The following is a 14,678-nucleotide window of genomic DNA, read 5'->3' on the forward strand; positions in this document are numbered from 1 at the left end:
TTCCTTCCTTCCTTCCTTCCTTCCTTCCTTCCTTCCTTCCTTCCTTCCTTCCTGAGTTTTGCCCTGTCACCCAGGCTGCAGTGCAATGGCATGATCATGGCCCATTGCAACTTCTACCTCCTGGGCTCATGTGATCCTCCCGAGTAGCTGGGACTACAAGTACACACCCCCACACCTGGCTAAGTTTCGAGTTTTTTGTAGAGATGGAATCTCTCTATGTTGTCCAGACTGGCCTTGAATTTCTGGGCTCAAAAGATCCTCCTGCCTTGGCCTCCCAAAGTGCTGGGTTTATAGGTGCGAGCCACTGCACCCAACCGACTATATCTTTCTTACTTGTGTCACCTCTGACATTGTATGTGTCAGCTCTTAATGTTGTCTTTTTTTTTTTTTTTTCCTGTTTGAGACAGAGTCTTGCTCTGTTGCCCAGGCTGGAGTGCAGTGGCACGATCTTGGATCAGTGCAGACCTCCTGAGTTCAAGTGATTCTTGTGCCTCAGCTACTCGAGTAGCTGGGATTACAGGCATGCGTGACCACATCCACCTAATTTTTGTATTTTTAGTAGAGATTGGATCTCACCATGTTGGTCAGGCTGATCTCGAACTCCTGACCTCAAGTGATCTGTCTGCCTCAGCCTCCCAAAGTGCTGGAATTATAGGCGTGAGCCCTCGTGCCTGGCCTCTTACCGTAGTCTTTATATAGTGTTAAATAGCTCGTTGCTAAATCTATCACTTATTATTTGTTTTATGGCATGACTGGAAGATTTTTACTCTTAAAAATTTGGAAAGTATTTTTTGAGATTTGCCTAAGAAGCATAATTTAGAAAAAAATTTCAAGCCATCAATTACAATGTTAGTGTAATTATTTCTATGTCTCATCTACAATGGAAGATGCTAGGAAGAAAACATTTTGAAACCTTTGAGGTGGCTGATACTGGACATAGCACCCCATCAGATTTGATCATTAACATCTCCCTTTAGATATGTATATAAAGGGATTAATGGCAGCCAATTTTGAAATAAAGGGAAACAGTTTCATTAAAAGCTTTAGTACTAAACCTGAAGAGGGATATAATAGGTTGTGAAACTTAGTTTTGAAATAAGCCAAACTAGGATACCTGAAAGGGGAAAAATTAATCCTTTTGGGTGTAAAGGATGAAGTGATAGTTTACATATCTGCAATCTGGAGTTGCGGTTCTGATCACAGGCGCTGTCTCTATGATACTCGCTTATGACTTCTCAATCCTGAATTTCTAAAAGCAATGGCTGCATATGGGGAAGATTGGACGACAGGGCTAACACTTACTGGGCATGAGTTATGTTCTTGGCCATTGTTACAGATTAGTGCTTTGCTTTTTTTTTTTTTTTTCCCTCTCCTTTTTTTCTTTTTGAGACAGGGTCTTACTCTGCCAACCAGGCTGGAGTGCAGTGGTGTGATCACAGCTCACTGCAGCATCAACCTCCTGGGCTCAAGTGATTCTCCCACCTTAGCCTCCCTTGTAGCTGGGACTACAGGTTTGTGCCACCACACCCGGCTAATTTTTTTTGTAGCTCCCGGGAGAGAACTTTGAGCAGGTACTGTAGAAAACAAACAAACCCCAGAAAACTTGATGGTTGAATACCGAAGTGGGTCTTATCTTTGAGCCATATGGTTTGGACTGTTTGGATTCTGTTCTTCCATTTTCTTATTCAGACTGTTTAGGACTAATGAGAGAAGTTTTGCTTCCTGGATGAGACCAAGAATACTGTGGAGAGTCACACATCACTAGCATTTGTTTTCCTCCCTATTATTATTTGGGAAGAAGAGTCTGGCAAATGCACTCTGGCAAAAGTTACCAAGAATCTAAGCTTTTTTGGGGGCGTTGGGGGGCATTAATATGTGCATTATAAATTATTATCTAAGAAAACGTCCAAGAAAAATGCTATGTCATTACATGACCTTGATCTTTCTTTCTCCCCTGCAATCCTACACAGTAGTAAAATAATTAATGTTTTAGTTAAGTCAGGTTTTTGAATCTCTATATTGTTCAGTCATTTTTCATCCTGGAATATATTGTTAAACTAAGTTTTAGAAAAAAAAAAATTATACTTATTGCCTCCTTCCCAGACAAGTATTTAGGATTTCTTCACAGCAAGGCTCATATTTGCTGCTAGTGGTTTTGAGGACCTAGCCGGCTTTATTGGCTTATATTTCTATTTAGTTTGTATTTAACCTCCAGATCTTTGACTACTATGTTGTCTTTGACTATAGTTTCAAAATGTATGTTTTTCAATGTGGAGCACCCCATTCGTGTGTGTTTTCACCCTGTGCCTTTTACATTTATAGGTGTATTTGTCAAACTTTGCATGAGAAGATCACAATTTTAGTGACTCATCAGTTGCAGTACCTCAAAGCTGCAAGTCAGATTCTGATATTGAAAGATGTAAGTAGTTTCTAGAGATCTCCTGAACTTGCAAGTACTCAGGTGTGTTGAATCCCCTTCTTCTTCCTGCATTTCATGTCCCTTTCTTCTCAGAGCTGGGATTCATGTTTTTGAGTATTAACTCAAAAGACTTGTAGAAATGTCATTATTACATGCTAAGCCATATTACTGTAAAGTATGTAAATTGCTACCTCAAGATTACTACATTGTTAAAGAAAATGATGCTAGTTTAATTTAGAACTTTTTGTTTACCTCTTCCATGACTTAATTCAAATTATGTTATTTGGAAATTACAGATACTCAGACCTGTTTGTATCCATCATAGTTTGCCTAAAGCTCCTCTTCTATTAATAGCAGAAATGGCTGGGCACAGTGATTCACACCTGTAATCCCAGCACTTTGGGAGGCCGAGGAAGGCAGATCACCTGAGGTCAGGAGTTCAAGACCAGCCTGTCCAACATGGTGAAACCCCGTCTCTACTAAAAATACAAAAAAATTAGCCCGGCATGATGGGGCACACCTGTAGTCCCAGCTACTCGGGAGGCTGAAGCAGGAGAATCTCTTGAACCCGGGAGGTGGAGGTTGTAGTGAGCTGAGATCATGCCATTGTACTCCAGCCTGGGCGACAGAGTGAGACTCTGTCTCAAAAAAATAAAAATAAAATAATGATAATAGCCACACAGGTGGATAACTGAGCAGTGGAGTGACATGGTTTGATCTGTGATTTTAAGAGATCCCCTTTGTTGTTTGCTAGGGGAGCTACAGCAGAAGTAATTTGAAGTCTTAGTAGCTCACAAGACAGAAATAAGGGCTTAGTCTAGTGTGTCAGTTTCCTAGAGCTACCAGAACAAAGTGCCACACATTTGGCAGCTTAAAACAACAGAAATGTTTTGTCTCACTGTTCCAAGGCTACAAGTCCAAAATCAAGGTGTCCGCAGGGCCATGCTCTCTATGAAGGCTTCAGGGGAGAATCCTTCCTCGCCTCTCCCACTTTCTGGGTTTTGCTGGCACTCACAGTTGATCCTTGGCTGGCAGCGCAGCCCTTTAGTCTCTGCCTCTGTTGTTACATGGCATTGTTGCTGTGTCTGCCTGGCTTTCTTCCTGTAAGGATATCAGTCATTGGACCTAGGGCCCACTCTAGTCCCGTATGACCTTATCTTGTCTTGATTGTATCTGCAAAGATCCTGTTTCACAAAACAAAGGCCACATTCACGGGTAACAGGGTTTAGGACTTGAACATATCTTTTTAGAGGGTCACCATTCAACCAAGAAGAGCTAGCGTGGCCGGTGACATGGAGGTTAGTGAGAACTTCTCAGCCCAGTGGTGGTTTCATGCATCACTCCTTGGCTCGTTGCCTCTCGCCTCAGTAACCTCGTCCTTAACCCTTGCTCTGTTCCAGGCCCTGGTCAAATTCCTCATTGTAGGTCTGAAACCCCCTTAGTGTCTTCAAATGTTTTAATGTTTCTCCTCCCGCAATTTCTTAATAAAATGATGGAAGTAACAAAAATGAGTGTTAATTATATTTTATAAGATCTGTGTGCACCATTCTCCAAGGGAGATAAATTTCACATTATTGCAACAAATGGGGTATATAATGATAGCAGAGCTCTTAGATAAATTTCACATTATTGCAACAAACGGGGTATATAATGATAGCAGAGCTCTTGCAAGTCTTTGTGTGTAAGTCTCTCCTTGCTGCTTAAAGAACAGTGAGGAATCTGTCCGCCGAAGTCCCGGCAAGTGAATTCTCACCCTTAAGAGGATTATCGAAGGAAGAACTGGTGCCTCTTCAGAAGCAGTTCCGTGTGCTGGCTCTTCCCCTGGGGAGCCTGGGTTCCTCAAAGTTGAAAACAATTAATTTCTCATGCAGAGGGCTAAGACTAGTGTGGCAAAACCTGAATGCTGGTACATTAGAGTAAAATCTGTGGGTGGCAGAATAACCTTTCTCCAAAACAACCATCTGGCCAGGTGCAGTGGCTCATGCCTGTAATCCCAGCAATTTGGGATGTCGAGGTGTTAGGGGGAATCACTTGAGGTCAGGAGTTCGAGACCAACCTGGCCAACGTGGTGAAAACCCGTCTCTACCAAAAATACAAAAAAATTAGCTGGGTGTGGTGGCGCATGCCTGTGATCCCAGCTACTCAGGAGCCTGAGGCAGGAGAATCACTTGAACCCGGGAGGCGAAGGTTGCAGTGAGCTGAAATCGTGCCATTGCACTCCAGCCTGGGCAACAGAATGAGATCCTACCACACACACACACAAACCATTTTTCCACTGGTGGGCACCCAGGATGAATATGTGTGCGTTCTTGCTGTCGTCCCAGCCCCCTCCCTAACAGCAGACAGAGCACGGTTGCCCCTCGGAACCCACTCTGCATTGCTTGTGAGTACTTGGCTTCTGAGGAAAATTGCCATCCTAGTACCAGTAGGAGTTTCCTTGTGCGTCTTACAGATACTATGTGAAAAGTGGTCATTTCATCAAACGAGGTGTGTCACTTTTACCTCCTATGTGGAAGAAGACTCAATGTATGATGAAGCATTTTCGAATTCTCCAGTTATCAAACTGGTCCAGAGGGCCCAAGGGGTCATTGGATTTTCCTCAGTGGACCCACCTTTTTGGGGGTGGGGAGGATTGGGGTAGCAGGGAGGGTCCTGGCCACCCTCCCCCACCTGACTTGCCTTAACCAGGAGCACCTCTCCTTTGATTTGTATTCTGGGAGTTTGCCTAATATTATGTTTGCTGCTCTTTGAGGAAATCAGTTGGGTCTCATTTCATGAGGTATCTCATTTCATGGGGTACACAAATAGTGAAGATATTTGTACATTATTTTCTATGACTTTGTAAGGAGAGAAAACTGTGCAAGGAGGTGTCCCGTGGAATGTTGAATTTTCAGTTAGGAATTCCCTGAGTCTTTGGGGCATGTATGTATGTATGTATGTATGTATGTATGTGATGCGGTTTTGCTCTTGTCGTCCAGGCTGGAGTGCAGTGGCTCGATCTCTGCTCACTGCAACCTCCGTCTTCTGGGTTCAAGTGATTCTCCTGCCTCAGCCTCCCGAGTAGCTAGGATTACAGGTGCCCGGCTAATTTTTTTTGTATTTTTGGTAGAGGTGGGGTTTCATCATGTTGGCCATGCTGGTCTCAAACTCCTGACCTCAGGTGATCCACCCGCCTTGGTCTTCCAAAGTGCTGGGATTTCAGGTGTGAGCCACCGCACCTGGCCTGTGGGGCAGTTTTAGAGTAAAGACCATGAAGGTGCAGCTCATGGGGTCGGTGTCCAAGTCTGGTTCCCACACCTTTTTCCAGCAGGGCCCATGGCCAGTGGAGGCTTGTGGAGTGCTTCCTACCTGTGCAGATATGCCTGGTCCTACCTCCCTATCAGTGTTAGGTTTCTTTCCTGGAATATCCTTCTCAATTTACTCATTCCTTCAATTCTTATTGCATAGGGCTTATCTCAGTTTTTCATGTGTAATAAGACTACTGATACGGTCACCAACATCTATGTGATAATGATCGCCATTTGCAACACACTATTATCATTTAAAAAATATTCTTCAGTACCTAACATGGGCTCTGGCTGAGAACAGAGCACCTGGTTGTGTATCAGGTTGAATTGTATTAGATTTGTCAACTAGGATTCCGGACCTAAGTATAATCATAATTTAAGATCAGTTACCTTTTCTGGATTAGAATTAGATTAGGTTAACATTATCACCTGCAAATGTATCTCTCTGAAATTCTTTATTTTTATTTTAGGGTAAAATGGTGCAGAAGGGGACTTACACTGAGTTCCTAAAATCTGGTATAGATTTTGGCTCCCTTTTGAAGAAGGACAACGAGGAAAGCGAACAACTTCCAGTTCCAGAAACTCCCACGCTGAGGAATCGCACCTTCTCAGAGTCTTCGGTTTGGTCTCAGCAATCTTCTAGACCCTCCTTGAAAGATGGTGCTGTGGAGACCCAAGATGTGAGTTTACCTCCTGTTACAACACGGCCTGGTTTTGTTGACTGCTAATGGCCTTATGGATCTTTAGTCTCCTCTGTTTGAAGCATCGTCTTTTGTCCCAAAGTAGATTCTGTGGTTTCAAGGCCCTGTTCCGTGATATTGGTAGATTAAAACAGAACCAAGGCAAACAACTCTGGTTGGAGTAATCCTTTGTGTGTAGGCTGGGGAATGTCATGGAGATGAGTAGCAGGTGTGTGTACTGGTGCAAGTCCCAAGCTGTGTGTGACTCACGCTAATATTACAATTCTTGAATTTACTGTAGTGAAGTCCTACTTAGTCTGGTGGCCCCCAACTTCTCTTTGCATCCAGAGGCATAATTTGAAGACCGCCTTAAAGAAAGTCCTGCTGTGGGCCTCATGAAGTTAGCCACTTTTCCTGTATGTTGGAATGTTCTGACGCAGCACGTGGCTGATGGAGGTATTTTGCCCTGTTGTCAGATGGTTTATGTTAGGCTAGAAGTAGCACGTGCAAAGACCCAACAGTTCCTGACACACAGCAGCCCATCTTCCTTCTTTACCTTTCAAGGGTAGGAGCTGCATCTTACTCATCTTGGTATTCCCAGTGGCCAACATAGAGCTGCTCAGTACATCCTCAGAGTATGTGAATCTCATGCCTTCTAAGTCCTCCAGGCAGAAATGTACCAGAGCTCACTTAAAAACATAGATATTCCTTGCCACACTAACCCTCACTATCCAAATCCAGGAGCCTGAAGGATTCTTGCAGATATTCAGATTAGGCCCTCACATGCCAAATTCTCAGGAGTCAATTTCTGAAATTCAGGAACCAAACAGATTAGGATCATATGCTATCCCTTGCTTTCCAAACTGTGGTTACTCAGACTCACTGCTTGAAGCCAGTTACTGTATTGAGCTCATGTTTTGACCTTCTGCTCTTTTATGCTTCCATATTGAGTGATGCAATTGAGAGTTCCATATCTTTCTGTACATGATTTTGGAACAAGTTTCTGTATGTATACTTGAATTTGGATGTGCTCGGTAAGTGCTGGACATTCTGATGTCATCCTGCCAGCAAGCCATGCCACAGTGTACAAATGATATTTCCTTACCTCTAGTAGAACCCTGAAAGTGGGATGGCTGAGTCCAGGGATTAGTGCATGTAGCTGGGTGTGGTGGCTCATGCCTGTCATCCCAGCACTTTGGGAGGCTGAGGCAAGAGGATCACCTGAGGTCAGGAGTTCCAGACCAGCCTGGCCAACATGGTGAAAACCTGTCTCCACTAAAAAATACAAAAATTATCCAGGCGTGGTAGCAGGCATCTGTAATCCCAGCTACTCAGGAGGCTGAGGCAGGAGAATCGCTTGAACCTAGCTAGGAGGCAGAGGTTGCAGTGAGCCAAGATCGCTCCACTACACTCCAACCTGGGCAACAGTAGCGAAACTTCGTCTCAAAAAATAGTAAATAAATAAAAAGTAAGTACATGTATAGTTTGGCGGGATATTTCCACACCCTTCTCCACAGGAGATGGATCATTTTGGACTTCTGCCTGTTTCCCCACAGCTTTGTCAACAGAGTGCATTGTCATCTTTGGGAACAGTTTTGTATACGATTTTGTCTCTTACCACCCTTTCCTTTGCAGACGGAGAATGTCCCAGTTACACTCTCAGACGAGAACCGTTCTGAAGGAAAAGTTGGTTTTCAGGCCTATAAGAATTACTTCAGAGCTGGTGCTCACTGGATTGTCATCATTTTCCTTATTCTCCTAAACACTGCAGCTCAGGTAAATAATGACATTTGTTTTGTGCCCTCAAAATGATATTTACAGTACCTATGTTTATGCTATTTTGACTACATCTTGCAGTTCACTTGGGATCTGAATTGAAATGTGCTGTCTTTGGGGAACAAAGTGAGGGCTGCCTAGTGGTGTCCCATTACAAAGACCTTCTGCGGAAAAAAAAAAGGGTATCTTTCAATGATTTTAAAATGGAACATGCGTTTTCTTGAGTTCTTGATATCTGGGAGTTTGGGCTCAGTGTAGACCTAAGCTGGAAGAACTATGCAAGTTCTCTGAGCTTTTTATTCTTTCTATTTTTTTCTTTTTCTCTTTTTTTCTTTTTTTTTTTTTGAGACGGAGTTTTGCACTGTTGCCCAGGTTGGAGTGCAGTAGTGCAATCTTGGCTCACTGCAACCTCCGCCTCCCGGGTTTAAGCAGTTCTCCTATCTCAGCCTCCGGAGTAGCTGGGACTACAGGCACATGTGCCACCATGCCCGGCTAGGCTCAATTTTGTATTTTTGGTAGACCTAGGGTTTCATTATGTTGGCCAGGCTGGTCTTGAACTCCTGGCCTTAAGTTGATCCGCCTGCCTCAGCCTCCCAAAGTGCTGGGGTTGCAAGCATGAGCCACCACGCACGGCTTTGAGGGCTTTCTTTCGATTGTCCATGTTAGCGATTGAGAGTTTTGAGTTGGTAAGTCATGCCCAAGTTTGATTTTTGTCTTTGTTGTTTCTCACCTCCTAGGTTGCCTATGTTCTTCAAGATTGGTGGCTTTCGTACTGGTAAGTTATTTCTGACGTATGAAATACTCAAACTCAATAAGAAGACCCGCTTTTCCGTAGAGTTAGGGGGAGATATTTGTTGATCCTTCTCTTCTAATCCTCACTTAGTTTACCCGAAGAAAAGTTAGAGTGCTTGCTGGTGGAGTGTAACCTGTGGTGGTCTCCACCCGTGTCTGATCCGCGGCATCATGTTCACAGTTTCGGGAACTGAAAGTTGTGATTTAAATTGAATTTTTATGAGGTAGATACACACAGGACTATATGAGCTGAGAATCATTTTCCAGCATAAAGCATTTCTCTCAAATTGTGGTTCATTTTTTTAAAAAAGGTATTTCTCTAAATTCCATATATAGCTTAATATTTTTTTCTCCCCATGTTCCACAGGGCAAACCAACAAATTACGCTAAATGTCACTGTAAATGGAGGAGGAAATGTAACCAAGAAGCTAGATCTTAACTGGTACTTAGGAATTTATTCAGGTAAAGTTGAATCATTTGGTCTATTATATGAGAGGCTGAGGTGCTTACAATGAGCCTGTGTGAGTAACTAGGGCTTCCAGGAGTAATTCAGTAATGTCTTAACAGATTAGGAGTCTCAGTCGAATTTACTCTGTGAATTAATTAGAATAATTATTTTAAAAATCTACTAGAAGAAAGAGGTTGAATGAAGACTCTTAATTTGCTCTGTACTGGATTTTGAAAGTTAAACCAGGATTGAGCATTCAGAAAATCAGCCACTGGAAATATGTGGCTATTGTCTATTCTAATAGGTTGCTTTAGCTAAATCTTATATCATTATACGGATGGGCAGGGGGATTAGAAACGGATCCCCACCCTGTGGTTCGGATTGTTCCAATTCTGTCTAAATAAACCCTGGCTTTTATTGAACTTGGATGAAATCCTCTGGCAGCAAGGCCCCCAAAATAAAAGCATTATTCCCTCCCAGGTATGCAAAGCTCCCTTCAGCACTGCTCATCTCCTGGGCTTCACTAATTACTTAAGAGGGAAGCTGAGCAGGGAAGAATCCAGTGTCTGGGAATTAGGACGCCTTCTATTTCTTACCTTGAGATCACAATGTTATCGCGTCCCCAACTGTGTGATTAATTTAACATTTGGCTTGCCAAACTAATATTAACACCACACTCTGTTTTCACAAGAGTGCTTAAAATGTATGTAGCATTACATACTGTTTAAAGGAAATCCTCATCTAAAATTTTAAATATTTCCACAGGAAATGCTCCTACAAGCTTTCCTCAGAGATAGAGTGAGTTATCTTTGGAAGAACCTACTCAGTGAAATTTGGTGTTTATTTCATCTATCGCTTGCTAAGAAATCTGAATCCGTTAGGTGTTTACCTTCCAAATTGACGGACTATGTGAAAACTAAGGGAAGAAGGAAATCGGTTCTATTATGTTTGTGTAGGATGACAGGCTAAGGATAATGCCTGTTGATGGAGTTAGGAATTTGAGCTGCTTTCAGAGGTTAAATAACAGTGACATGACATCTGAAAGGGAAATATTTGTTATAGAAGTTACCCCCACTGTATTGAGCATTGTGAGTTAAGAGATGTAGGAAAGCTCTTTTAATTTCTATGTGAATAATGGATCCTCATTTATGTCTTAATAAAATGTATGATTTTATTCATTTAAAAATGTCTTGTGTCTATGTAAAACACTTAGTGGGGGATTAGTTGCTTATTTAGATTAATTATCTTATGTTAAAATATAATATGTGTTTTCTTGCAATTCAATTATTCAAGAGGTTTTCCACATGCAACTTAATATGGTATTTTTAAATTCTTTAAAGCTACTTGGGCATTTTCTACAAGGAAAAGGTAAATCATTTCTCCTATTCCTTGTTAATATCACATGTTGGTATCAAAACATACCACCTTTTTTAGATTATGGGATATAATGTAAATAATAAGATTTGGAATATGGAGAAGATCAACTACGTTTCATGATTATCTATCTTACTTCTGAGTTTTTAATAGAACTTGCAGTTGAATTAGGAGAGCCTAGAATGAAATTGTATTGTACACCTGATTTTTCTTTTCTGTGCAGTTTCCATTCAGTGAGAGAAAAATAAACTATTTTAATCCTTCTTTGTCAATGTATTTTGTAAATACGTTATACTTTTGTAGAATCCAGATGCTTTATGGAATAAATTAAGTAACATCTTTATAAACTACCTGACTTGCTTTAGCAACTGTTGAAGAAAATGCAGAGATATGCTGTGTTCTCTAAGTGATATTTCTTTATTTCAGGTTTAACTGTAGCTACCGTTCTTTTTGGCATAGCAAGATCTCTATTGGTATTCTACGTCCTTGTTAATTCTTCACAAACTTTGCACAACAAAATGTTTGAGTCAATTCTGAAAGCTCCGGTATTATTCTTTGATAGAAATCCAATAGGTAAGTCTGACACCAAGTTTCTCAGTAAGTATGTCTTATTAACAACACATTTAGGATCTGATTACATTTCCATCTTTGTAAATGGAAGGGATGCTTGGAAGAAAATCACTATGCATGTTGATTCATTTTCTACAAGAAGCTTTGCTGCTATTTTTCTCCTACTAGAGAAAATCTGAATATTGGTGGGGGGGCGGGGCATACAATCTTTTATTCCAATTTGTATGTGTGTGGAAAAATAAATGAATGTTGACTCTGCAGAATGCTCTAGGAATCCATTTGCTGTGAGGCAAGTGAAGCATCCTGCATTCCCTGTAAACATGTTTAAATGTAGTAGTTGCTAAAACACTGGCTGTGTTTACATAGTGTTAGGTTATGCCATTTTTCGGAGGGGTCTTTGTAATCAGGAATGCTCTGATGTGAGACGGGCTGTGTATTTCTTTCTTTCACTGGGAAACCCATTCATTTCTGGAACCACAGGGTTTTTGTACATACCCTGACTGTGAGGTTTCCCTGAAAGACAATACGCGATTAGTTAAAAGCCAAGATTGGTAAAATGTAAACTCCCCTTCAAGAACAGTTTCTAACTCTGTGGTTTTAGAGTAGACTTTTGGTTCTATAATAGAGACTTTGTTGAACCTGCCATGTAGATCTTCAGTAGCTCGTTTCCTAGCTATACCCAAGTATACCCAGTAGTTTCCAAGTGGTTGATGCCTCTGCACTATGGGCTTCTTACCTGTCTTGCTTCTGAGGCTAGCCTTCCTAACCCGGGTTCCTAGGGAGAGTTAGTTGTGCCTACACGTCCCCACCCTGGTCAGTTGAGTGGATTTGTGGGGAGGCCTGAGTGACATTGTGCAAATGACAGCTACCCTCATAGAAGCAGGGAGGAGGCCTGGAGAGAACACAGGCATAGCTTTGGCTTGGCCATTGACTAGCTTTGTGACCAAGGCCAGGGCACATAGGTGCTATTACACAGGCAAATCTCCAAGCAGATGCTGTAGTTCAAAGTGTGGACTCAAACTAACTGCCTGCGTTCAGTCCTGGTGCTGGTTACTAATTGTGATAGCTGGTTATAGTTACATTCATATTCATGTCCTAGTTACTGAATTTTTCTGTGTCACAGTTTTCTTATCTGTAAAATGGGGATACTATTCATACCCACCAAATTGAAATCTTATGAGAATTAAGCATGTTAATACCTTCCTAGTACATGAAACTGGGTGTAGCTACACGGTCAGTGCCTAACGAATGTTAGTGGCAGTGAAGTCATGTATCTCTGAATTGAATCACCTTCACTGTGGGATGGAAATTACTCCTACCCTCTCTGTTTTACATGATTTTCGTGAAGATTAAGGAAGCCTATTCTGGAAAGCATCTCGTGTAGATTTATTTAACAAAACTTTTCAGTCCAAGCACGGTGCAATGTGCAAGGATTTGTAAACTGCAGAGACCACACAAATATCGGTCTGATTTCAGCTGTTATTAGAAAGTCATTGGAGGACCTCTGCACTCTTACAGCTGTAACGTTGCGCCACTTTGCCAGTTAATTTGAAACTACAGTCATAACGTTTGGAGCATTAAGTGGGACTGCATTTCTGTTATCACAGGCCTCGGAATGTTCATGACTACCATTAACCAGCCTCTCCATGTTCGAGACCTGTGGGCTTCTCCTCATGCTGATTTATTTATTATTCAGGGATTTGGAACCCAGTCTAAATCTTGGAGGTCACTAATCTTACGGCAGCACATGAGTGTTTATCTTGCTTCCTCCTCCTATATCTATTAGCATGACTTTATTTCCTCAACAAAATAGAAGCCCAAATAAGTACCCCGAAGAGAAGCCTACTTTGTCCAAAACGTTTAGAGGTCATGAATTATTTACTTTTTTTAGTGGTAGATGTTGAAAAAATTATATTTAAAGATTAAAAGTTTTTTAATGGTAGAATTAAAATTTTCATTTAGATAAAATTTTTGTACTTTTTACAATGGTGAAGGGAACACAAAATCTGTGAATTATGCCTCAGAATTCACATTACTGATTGTATGCACTTCGATGGTTATATATATGTATAGAATTTATTTAGAGATAAGGTCTCAGTCTGTTGACTAGGCTGGAGTGCAGTGGTGTGATCACAGCTCACTGTAACCTTGACCTCCTGGGCTCAAGTGATTCTCCTGCCTCAGCCTCCCAAATAGTTGGGACCACAGGCCTCTGCTACCATGCCCAGCTAATTATTAAAATTTATTTTATTATATTTTGAAGAGATGGGATCTCACTGTGTTGCCCAGGCTGGTCTCGAACTCCTGTGCTTAAGGGATCTTCCTGCCTCAGCCTCCTCAAGTGCTGGAATTATAGGCATGAGCCACTGGACCCAGCCAGCTTTATGATACAAATAAAAATTCCCCTCTAGGATAGTGAGGCAGGCATGCTCCATTTTTCAGTACTCTTAAATATACATGTTAAATGTGTATAAGTATCTGGCATGATGTTGTGCCCCCTAAATTGCAGAGTATTCTTTGAGTAGGATAGAAAGACTGGGAAGCGTGTCTGAATACTTAGTTATTAAAAGCAAGCTCTTAGAAGAGCCCTGGGGAAGTTTCCTATGAGCTCAGCATCCTGATATTCTCCCAGATTGTAGAAAATTTAGGAAACGGGGAGGACCTCTGCTGGCATATAGTTTCCAGTAAGCTCACCCTGGGATGGCGAGTGGCACAGAAACTCCAGGTGACTCACACCAGGGGTCTGGCTAGGTGTCCCTCGTATCCCCATCTCCAGTGCCCTTGGGCTGGAATATTCTCAGTGCCTGATCTGCAGCATAGAAATGTCTTCTCCATTATTTTATGGCCGCTCCCACCCCAGATGTGCCGTCCGCCTCATCATGCTTCTGCCCAGATCCTCATCCGTGTGGTTAATGAATGGGCGACCCTTGCTGCTCACTGCCCCACTGTGGTCCCAAGTTCACTTATTTGGATTTAGGGAGAAGAGGACATTAAGTTCCTCTCCATTTCGAACCCATCTGTGGTTGCATGAAATTCGTCTTTGTTTATATAATACAATACCTTTTTATCTACTGGTCTTTCATTAACCTGATAAATCTTAAGTTAGCAGGATAAAATGTGAGGCAAACCAATGTACTGCCTTAGAATGACAAGAGACAGTTCTCTTTCTTTTCTCTTTTCTTTTCTTTCTTTTCTTCTCTTTCTCTCTTTCTTTCTTTCTTTCTCTCTCTCTCTCTCTTTCTTTCTTTCTTTCTTTCTTTCTTTTTCTTTCTCTCTCTTTCCCTCCCTCCCTCCCTCCCTCCCTCCCTCCCTTCCTTCCTTCCTTCCTTCCT

At 41.8% G+C, this 14,678-nt stretch overlaps 1 protein-coding gene across 1 annotated transcript in view; it reads left to right on the forward strand.

Annotated features, from left to right (window-relative positions):
• ABCC4 (ATP-binding cassette, sub-family C (CFTR/MRP), member 4) overlaps positions 1 to 14,678 on the forward strand; it is a 321,328-nt gene that overhangs the window by 149,885 nt on the left and 156,765 nt on the right. Inside the window, exons 14-19 of the mRNA XM_011996653.1 lie at positions 2,323 to 2,419; positions 6,177 to 6,386; positions 8,022 to 8,162; positions 8,900 to 8,937; positions 9,322 to 9,416; positions 11,203 to 11,349. Of these exons, the coding sequence (XP_011852043.1) occupies positions 2,323 to 2,419; positions 6,177 to 6,386; positions 8,022 to 8,162; positions 8,900 to 8,937; positions 9,322 to 9,416; positions 11,203 to 11,349 (728 nt within the window). The remainder of the gene's footprint in view (positions 1 to 2,322; positions 2,420 to 6,176; positions 6,387 to 8,021; positions 8,163 to 8,899; positions 8,938 to 9,321; positions 9,417 to 11,202; positions 11,350 to 14,678) is intronic.

Source organism: Mandrillus leucophaeus, unplaced genomic scaffold (assembly GCF_000951045.1).
Source record: "Mandrillus leucophaeus isolate KB7577 unplaced genomic scaffold, Mleu.le_1.0 Scaffold520, whole genome shotgun sequence".
In the NCBI taxonomy this organism is placed as follows: Eukaryota; Metazoa; Chordata; class Mammalia; order Primates; family Cercopithecidae; genus Mandrillus; species Mandrillus leucophaeus.